At 35.0% G+C, this 10,489-nt stretch overlaps 1 protein-coding gene across 3 annotated transcripts in view; it reads left to right on the forward strand.

The window, feature by feature from the left end:
* LOC106867775 (uncharacterized) overlaps positions 1-10,489 on the forward strand; it is a 31,247-nt gene that overhangs the window by 15,561 nt on the left and 5,197 nt on the right. For all 3 annotated transcript variants that reach the window (XM_014912758.2, XM_052972557.1, XM_014912759.2), the window contains exons 11-14: positions 5,115-5,240; positions 5,887-5,955; positions 8,826-9,001; positions 10,102-10,135. In XM_014912758.2, coding sequence (XP_014768244.1) covers positions 5,115-5,240; positions 5,887-5,955; positions 8,826-9,001; positions 10,102-10,135 — 405 coding nt within the window. The remainder of the gene's footprint in view (positions 1-5,114; positions 5,241-5,886; positions 5,956-8,825; positions 9,002-10,101; positions 10,136-10,489) is intronic.

The raw sequence follows: 10,489 nt of genomic DNA on the forward strand, positions 1-10,489 counted from the left end.
ATATATATATATATATATATATATATAGGGTATTAGGAAGGGCATCCAGCCATAGAAACCATGCCAGACCAGACTGCAGTCTGGTGCAGTTCCCCAGCTTGCCAGTTCAAGGTCAAACTGTCCAACCCATGCCAGCGGGGACAATATATATATGTAAAACTTCTGGAAAGTGTTACAGATTTTTACAGTTCCTAGTGATGGATTAGATCTGCAGTTTTCGAATTAGCCTTCTCCTTTCTGGTTTTGAGAAGCCTAATTTCTCAAGATTGGTATTTAGGCAGTGTGTTACATATCCCTGGGCCCCGATAGTTACAGGTATAAACCTGAACTTGTGTTCTGAATAGAGTAACTGCAGATTTCTCAATAGTTCAGCACAGGTGTTCTCTTTTTCACTGATCTTTAGCTTTAAGTTAACATCCGCTGGGCAGCTGATTTGCTCAACTGTGCACAGTTTCTCTTCTCTATCCCAAATCATTATATCAGGTCTGTTGTGCTTACATTTTATTGAGGTCTTCACTGGGACATTCCACCAGCACCCCATTTTATTATGAGTGGCTATTGCTTCTACCATATTGTGGGTTCTTATTTCTTTGTCCTTGGGATTATCCTTCCAACAGATTTCATTATTGAGTGTCCTAGCTACAACGTCAATGTCTCATTGGTAGATAATACCGTGATGACATTTTCAGACAACTTCTTATGATGCGGCTGATTATCATCCGTGTGAACTCCACAAAGTCTGCATTGGTTGTCACATTTTGGTGCTTTTCCTGTATCTCTGTCCCTTTTGTGCATCAGGTGCTTGGTTGATATTTCCTGTTCCTGAATTGCAAACACATACCCTTCAAAGTGGGAGATAGTAATCCGGTTATTGGTCCATGGTAGACCACTTTGTATGTATGTATGTATGTGTGCATTCTGTATGTGCATGTATCCATTTTTGTATGTATGCATTCCGTGTGTATAAAAATATATATCACATGATTTAATCATAACTGATGACATTATTTTATTCCAGAGTTAATAGAGGAATAAAACAGAAGAATTATAAAATATCTCAGAGAAATTATGTTACCAGAACCTTCCATATTTGAACTTAATTTTGAATTTAGATTTTAATTAATCTATCTGTCCAACAATTTTATCTGTTGAAAAAAACAAATTTATCTTTTGCAATTAATCATTATTTAGTCTTTCTCAAAAATAAACTTGTTATACAATCATAAATCCAGTGTTTATCTCTTCTAGTGTTCCTGTTACAGAATACATGATGCCATTTGCAAAGTCATTGGTTGTCATAGAGGTATCCTGTGAGGCTACGTCAATAGTAACATTGCAAATAAACAAAGACACTTTCTCAGTCCTCGTCCACTTTACACAGTGGAATGTCCAAAGTGTGACAGCCAGAGGGTGAGTGGACTGTACCAGTACTCAGCTGGTACTCATTTCAGCTGAAAAGATTGGAACAACAAAACATGTAGAACCTTGCTCAAGGAGACTTTGGTTCAGGTACTTCACAGAGAGAGAGGGTTGCTACCAAACCTGGTTTCAATTACATTCTGATCAATTTGGATCAATTGAATGCTTTTGGTAGCATTGCTACTTGACAGTTATTCTCAGTGGAGTCAGTTTGCTCCCATTTTCAGAGACAGGTTCTATATTCCTCAAGATTTGTCAAAGAAGATTTTTGAGTGAAAAAGAAATTTCAATATTACATGCAATTAAAGCAGCACGCTGGCAGAACCGTTAGCACACTGGGCAAAATGCTTAGTGGCATATAATCCGTCTTTACATTCTGAGTTCAAATTCTGCCGAGGTCGACTTTGTCTTTCATCCTTTTGAAGTTGATAAAATAAGTACCAGTTAAACACCGGGGTCGGTATAATTGTCTTCCCCACTCCCGAAATTTGCTGACCTTGGGCTAAAATATGTAACCAATATTACATGCAATTCTATGTTATAGAATCAGTTAAGTACCAAACCAAATGTCTTGTGGCATTTTGCTTTATCTTGTAGTGGGGAAAGTTTAGCAAAAGATGTAGAGGTAGCAGACGAAATAGGCGTGTGAATGACATCAAAGTAAAACAATGGGAAAGCATCAGATTGTGGCTTAAATAATTTATTTAATTGATGCTTGCTTTTACTTGTTGTATACCCCAGAAAATTCACTACGTGACGTTACCAGCTTGCTTTGAGTTGGTGAGGAAGACAATAAACAGGGGAAATACTGTGTCGATGTGATGTGGTAGAACCGGGCATGTTTTGTGTCTGTGTGTGCGTTGGTCATTTGGTCGTGTCAGTTTATGTTCTGCGACTACTACTGTGTTGGGTCGTTCATGCTGAATATGTGGCTCTGTATTGCCTGCTTGACTGGCACAAGTTAACTGCTGGCTGTCTGCTTGGTGATGGCTCTCTGCAGTCCCTTGATGGATTGCTGTATTTATAATGGTCATGACAGCTAGAAGGACAGACATACCACAAGAGTAATTACTACTTATGTAGGTCGCCTCCTGTCCACTTGAACCTTAAATGACACAGCTCAGGTCGTAGGTCAAAAGGAAATCTATCCACCACTTTTTGACAGATCAAAGAAATTTCTTTCCCGCCTGTATGGTCAGTGGTGGATCAGATGAGTGACAATCCTTAGATTCAGTTTCAAATCTCAGCTTGGAAAAAGGAAGTGTTAGTTTTTACAATCTCCTTTACATTCTAAGTTCAAATTCTAATGAGTCAAATTTGCTCCTTCCAGTCTTGGGTGGCGGGGCCAATAAAATAAATATAAGTCAAATACTGAGACAGTATAATCAAATATACTTCATGAACCCCAAATTCTCAAATTTCTGGTCTTTATCCTTGTGAAGAACCAATATTAATAGCTAAGAAAGTGTTAAGACATCTTTGATGATAACATATGTTTTAGAATTAAAAACCATTTTAATATAACTGGAGAATAAACAAGTGAATGAAAAAATGAATAAGAAAGAAAACAATACCTACCCTAGAAAATGAAGCAGGGTGGTAGAAAATGTGAGAAATGTTTATATGTTGGTCAATTGATAATACAACAAACTGGCAGAATTGTTAGCAGACCATGGAAAATGCTTAGCAGCATTTTGTCTGTCTTTAAGTTCTGAGTTCAAATTTGCCTTTAAACTTTTTGGGGTTGATAAATCAAGTACCAGTTGTGTACTGGGGTTGATGTAATCGACTTATCCTCTCCCACTGAAATTGCTTGCCTTGTGTCAGGATTTGAAATCAATATATTGGTCAATTGGCATATAGAGAAATCGAGATGTAAGGTAATGTGCCAACAGGAATGGAACATACTTGTAAGTTCTTCTATAGAATTTACTAGGAAGCAAGGAATATAGCAAAGATGAAGAATAAACATCAAGATTCAAGTGGTTCGAGAATAAAAGATTTTTGGTTAGAGGAATGTGTGTAAGATGTTTGCTTCATAAACATGTAATTCTGAGTTTGACTTCACTTTGGGACACACAGAGAAAATGTCTCCAGCCATAGCACCAGGCTGACCAAAGCCTTATGAATGAAATTATGTGGAAGCCTGTCCAATGTATATGTGGGTGGGGTTACTGGTGAGCATGAATAGTTCTGATGGAGCAGAAGAATCGGTAAGGCAGAAGCCATTTTACAGTGCATGTGAGAAATCTAGATGACACAAGCATCTGCATTGCGGCAAAGGTCTGATACCATCGTGCAATAGTCCTGCTAATGTTTTTGTGATGCAATGAAACATGACAGTAAAGAAGGCTAAAATGCTGGACACATTCCACCAATGTTGCCAACTGAAAATCCTCATTGTTACCTGTGAAACAAATACCTGTTGCTGCAAAATATCATTGTGCTGCAGAGGTTCTACATCTGTTTTCCATGCTTAGTATATTTATGTGTGTGTGTGTTTATCTGCATTATTCTTAGAAGACCTACAAAATATCTTCACAGAGATCCTTTCATCTTCAGCTAAGATACAAACAGAAAAAATAGCAGAGTCATTCTTAAGTAATGAAAGTAAAATTGTATGGAGGTTGGTAAGTATGGAGTAGGTAAGTAGAAAAGCATGATGAGATGTATGAGAATAGTCACAGAGTTGAATGAATGATGCTTGTGTGAAAGTAAGTTTTTATATTTATGAGTAAGATGACCAAAACACTGATTATATAAAAAAGCTTTGATGAGATTTTTGAAAGATAACATGTGATGGATGCTAACATTATAGGGCCAAAGTGTAGATCACAAACGGTAGATAAATTAAGCAGTGAATTAATAAAATAGTTAGTGCCAGATAGATACCTTGTGGTATTTGTTATGGTCCTATGTTTTCTGAGTCGAAATCCTACTGAGAAAACATGTGGCCTTTGATAAAGAAAGTACCTCAGCAAGTACAGAAGTGTCTTCTCTCCCTCTCTCTTTCTCTATTTGTCCCTCTATCTCACTTTCTGGAAGACACCAGCCAGGGTCAGAACTAGATAGGGATGGGTTTCACATGCTATGAGCCAAAACAATGCTTTTATAATCCCAAGGTAAGACAAATGAGAAAATACAACAGTGAAGTGGGTAAAAAAACAGAAGATCCAAGAGTTATGTTTAGAGATCAGACAATAAGTGAAATATTGCATCTGTTTGTGATTATCGGAATGAACTGCAGCAGATTGTTGAAGTTAGTATACGGATAAATTTAATTCTTCTATCAAATTACAAAATGGTACAGACATACTAATCAGAACTAATTGGTAATAATACAGTTCTATATTTAAGAGATGAGGAATTATGTGCATTATTTACATTTAATATATACACACACATATACATACATGTATATTATTATGTGCATTATTTACATTTAACGGATATTTGTTTTCCTCTTGTTTGCTGTTAACACAACGTTTCCGCTGATATACCCTCCAGCCTTCATCAGGTGTCTTGGGGAAATTTCGAATCTGGGTTCTCATTCCTAAGGTATTTTTCAATGTTGTTATTTATTATTATTATTACTAAATGTAAATAATATAAATAATGTAAATAATACTGTAAATAATGTAAATAATGTGATTGGTAATAAGTTGACTAAACAAAACGACTGTTACATTTTACAGATCCTGAAGGAAGTTTCGCAAGGATCTGGTCAAGTGAGGAAGGTATAGGAATCGAATTCAAAGGACCCAATCATGCACTGATGGCTGAAGTTGTTTTTCCGTGTGGACGACAATACAACGTTAAGGGTAAGAATATATGTTTGCTTCTTAGCTTAAGTTACAAAGGAAATAACAAGATTTGGGAGTCATTCTTTCTTGGCTTATGAATTCATCTGAGATGTGGTTATTTGCTGAAAAATAAAGAATATCTTTGGTAGCATGATGGTATTGTCTTACTCTGCAATACAATTGAATTGTCTCAGTGACCAGGTTATAGATGTACAACACGGCACCTTAACACTTTATACTATTCAAATAATAGCAAGAAATAAATTAAATGCAAATATGATGGCACCTATCTATTAAATGGTCGTCATGGTTCTTTCACATTAAAGAGAATTGAAAACATCTTGTTTGTGCGAGTGCAGTCAGTCAAAATCTCTATAAGGGAGATGCAAGTAGACTTCAGGGGTCAGCAGGAGAGAATGGACACCATTTTGGGGCCGTCCTCTTAATGGCTTTACAGCATACTTGACCCACCCCACTCCCTGAAATGAGGCCCCTGACTGGATCAAATGACTAGTGTTTGAATATGGTAAAGCTTTGAATCAGAAACAATTCTTTGATAGAAAGATATCTAAGAAATGTCTGTTTTTACCATTCTGTTATATTATTTGAATAAAGGATATGGATTTGAGAAAGTGATTTATTCTTCATTAATTCCTTTTTGTAGGTGCCATGACCAACAACCATACATTCTACCTGTATGGAGCAAACCAGACCACTGCCATTGGAGTAACAGGTATCAGGCATTTTGTTTTTCGCTTTTTTCCGTAATTCCAAGAGAAGAATATAGCTGCTCTTTTAAAGACTAGCCTTCACACAAATGCCAAAAAAAGGAATGGCATTAAAAAAAAAGAAGGAAAAACTGAAATGTGTGTGTGTGTGTTTTACTCTTTTACTTGTTTCAGTCTTTTGACTGTGGCCATGCTGGAGCACCGCCTTTATGTGTGTGTGTAACAAATGCAAATGTAAAACATAAGAAATGATTAAGTTTTAATATACAATACGAGCAAATGCTGGAATGCAATGTGTGTGTGTGTATATATATATATGCGTGTATGTATATATATATATGCGTGTATGTATATATATATATGCGTGTATGTATATATATATATGGTTTAGTATTACACTTATCCTGTTTATTTCACCAGTTTACAGATGGTGGAGTAGCATTTAGGTAAGACTTGACAACAACCACTTGTAGGTCAAGCAAACATTAGGGACATAATCATTGGATTCTTCAAAACTAGCCATCTATGATGTTACGGTCATTTCTACAGAGATTACTGCCAGCACTGATTTTTTTGCTGCAATATTTCATATCCAGACATCAGATGTAAACAAACAATGAGACCGAAGACAAAGGTCTCTATAATTTCTGTAGAAATAACCTTAACAAAATAATGTAAAGAGCACTGCTAACACAGTAGAACACGGTGTTAACTTACAAAACCATTTAATATACTTTATGGTTGCATAACGAAATACCAAGTGCTTGGAGGTCATTAAAGTCATCTGTGAGTTCTAAATACTCACAGGCTCTACATGAAAAATAAGAATTCACTTTTTCTCTGAGTATAAACTATAGCACAGATTCAGAAAATATTCTGTATTCTGGCCAGAAAAAAAAAGAAGCTATTTAAGGAATGACAAATAATCAAATATCTTGTGGGATGACAGCATAATTTCATTGTCGAAATTATGCTGCAGACAAGTAATTTATATTGATCATACTTATTGGAAAAATTCAATTTATATCAGCTGCTTATAACTGGTGGTTTTTTTTTTCATTAAACACAAAATTAATTAATTGCCATTTTTCTGGGAATTCATTATATTCAAACTTGATTTGATAAATTATAGTAAAATATACCCAAATTGTCTAATAATGTCAAATATTCTCAGATAGTTCAACAAGAAATTATACATAAAAATAATTAGTTTAATGTGTGTGTGTGTGTATGAATATGAGTGTGTGTATACACACACACATACATACATGTATATATATATATATATATATATACACATACATATATATCCATGTGTGTATGTGTATGTATGTATGTATGTATGTATGTATGTATATATATATATATATATATGTATGTATAGGTTACCTGTGATTTTGTATGTGATATTCTAGGGTAAATATAACTGAATCACTTTATAAAAATCAGATAAATTTGTATGCCCCAAAGAAATAAGTTCTGCTACTTTAGTCTGGGAGCCTTGTATGTTTAGGAGAGGCATGGGCAAACTTTTTCCAGAAGCAGACCACATGATACATGGGTTCATCATGTGGCAGGCCACACTGCTAGAAAAACTGGAGGCAATTTCTTTCAGAAAGTGTGATGGGCCATAGGTCTCTGACAAATGTTTTAGGAAATATATTCATTCAACCCTCACTGTGATTAATATGAAGGATACATTTAAGGCAGCAAGCGGGCAGAAACATAAGCACAATGGGTAAAATGCTTGGTGGCATTTTGTCCTTCTTTGCACTCTCTAGTCAACTTGGTCAACTTTGACTCTCATCATTTTGGGGTCAATAGAATAAGTACCAGTTGAGTACTGGGGTCAATGTAATCAGCTTACCCCCTCTCCCAAAATTACTGGCGTTGTGCCAAAATTTGAAATCAATATGCTTTGTGCATCTACTTATAAAACAAATGCTCCAACAGTTACACTCAGGAGTATAGAATTTTTTAAAATGATATTTGTTTATAAAGTGTATTGTTTATGTGTTTCAATTAATTTTGATAACATCAATAAATTTAGAGGGATTTAATTAAGTAATTTTCTCATTATTTCTCTGATGTCTGCAAATGTAATTTAGCAAAAGTACCTAAAATGAAATTATTACAGAAAGCTTAAATTCAGAGACAAACACTTTAAAATGGTTAGTTTTGTTTACCGGAACCAGAGATGGTCTCAGAAAAGTTAATATCAAATTGTAATGAGTAAAGGCAATAATTATCAGGTATGGGGTGTAATTAAATATGAATCTAATTTGGGGGTGGGGTGGGGTTTACCTGGCAAAGATCTGGGTGGACAGCATAACGAATGCGATCAATAGTTATAATAGATTAATGAGAATTTTACCTCCTGTTTACAAATGTCATTGTGTACTAGTAAAATGAATAGTCACCAATATTTATAGAATATTATAGCTTACAGCTACAAACCTACTCTGAAAGCTTCAAAAAATAAGTTCCATTATGAAGTCAAAGAGAATCAGAAGCCTTTTGGAGGACAACATTTAAAAGTTTTGTGGAAATGTAAAAATCAAAAAACAAACATCTGACAACAGATATTTCTATTTGAAAAAAATAAAAAGTTAAAAAAAAAAACTACTGGACCGTATTGTGATAAATATTGTGTATTCTGCTAAAAATAAGGAAGAATAAAAGACTCTAGATCAAGATATGGAATCAAATGATTTCTGGGATGACATTTCAACAAAGTTGCTGAAATCTAAAAATCAGAAGACATCTTTTATGAGACTGTCACATTAAGTTGACAACATGCTATCAATAAATATTGTCTTAAAATAAAAAAAATACTGACAATTTTAATTTTATTTTATTTTGCAATTTTCTTTAGGACTTTTCTTCATAACAAAGAACGGTCAACTCTTGAAGATCACACTGGTCAAGTATGATTATGCAAACTGCAGTGAATATACTCCAGCAAAAATATCTTCACATGAATTGAAACCAACTCAGACACTTTCTTACAACTCTAACCTCTGGATGTATCATAATTATGACGATTATATAGTAAGTTATCTAATAATTAGCATTTGATTTCAATCATTATGTTAACGAGTTAATAATTTGCTGATAATATTTCTGTATCTCTTTTACGTGAGTTTAGCTGCACACTTGATTTTCTTCAAAATAATAATAATAATAATAATAATAATAATGGTTCCAAATTTTGTCACGAGGGGGATGAGTTGATTACATCAACCCCCAGTATGCAACTGGTACTAATTTTATCAACCCCAAAAGGATGAAAGGCAAAGTCAACCTTGGCGGAATTTGAACTCAGAACGTAATGATGGGCTAAATACTGCTAAGCATACTAACAATTCTGCGAGCTCACTGCCTTTATAATAGTAGTAGTAGTAGTAATAATAATAATAATAATAATAATAATATGCCTGGTTTTGACTGGAAGATTCGCCTACTACCTTTTATGGCATTTATCCCAGTTTGACCAAAAAACATTTCACGTGCCTGAAGCCAGCAGCTTACAGATTGTATTTTAATGGTTGTCATGAAGTTGACCAAATATGCACTTATACCAGTTTTGAAAGCAAACTCCTCATATATAACAGAAGACACTTGCCCAAGGTACCACATAGTGGGACTGAACCCGGAACCATGTGGTTGGGAAGCAAGCTTCTTACCACACAGCCACCACACCTGTGCCTATAGTTGTGTAGCCATGTGTTAATGTCCGTGTAATATAGAATACTATTGTAGTGTCACCATATGTAAATGTTTATATAACATAGAATTATAGTTTTGGTTGTGAGGAAAGGACATCTGTGTTTTATAGGGCTCTAAAGGTGTGTAACCCTTTATATAAAATATCAATGTAACATAAAACTATATTGATGTTTAACCAAGATGAAATGTCTGTGTAACCATTTATGTATGTCTATGGAATAATGAACTCTATGGCTGTGGAGCCAAATATCAATGTCCATAATATAGAATTCTATAGCTATGTAGTAAAGTAACTTCTGAGAGTTCCAAACCCCAAAAATGGAACCATGGTATTCATAAAAATTCCAGTCAGATAAAGTTGTTAGAATTTTACTCTTTACCAACGTTAATCTACTCTCTTCTGATTCCTTTTCATAATGTTGGCTGGATTCTGGGACTTCCGAGCTTATAATGAAGGTAAGTTGGGCAATAAATTAAAGAATGGAGGTGGTGGAGAGGATGTTGAAATAATTATCTTCACATTCTCACCCCTCCTCTATCATTTGCTTCTCTTTCTCTCTTTCCTTTTATATACTCATATATATGTATGTATATTCATATATAGCCGACGAAGGGAAATAACCCTGAAATCCGGATCCGTTCGTGCTGCAGATGTTGGTGAGAGGGATAACTACCCTTGGCAAACAGGACACAGTCGTGTGTCGATAAGCCAGCTGGAGGAGATGTCCTCCTGGGGCTAAAAGCAACAGTAACATCCACCCCTAGGGGTCAGCCACACTTAAGTGGCAATATACTACACTTTATATATTA

This window comes from Octopus bimaculoides, chromosome 13 (genome assembly GCF_001194135.2).
Source record: "Octopus bimaculoides isolate UCB-OBI-ISO-001 chromosome 13, ASM119413v2, whole genome shotgun sequence".
Classification (NCBI taxonomy): domain Eukaryota; kingdom Metazoa; phylum Mollusca; class Cephalopoda; order Octopoda; family Octopodidae; genus Octopus; species Octopus bimaculoides.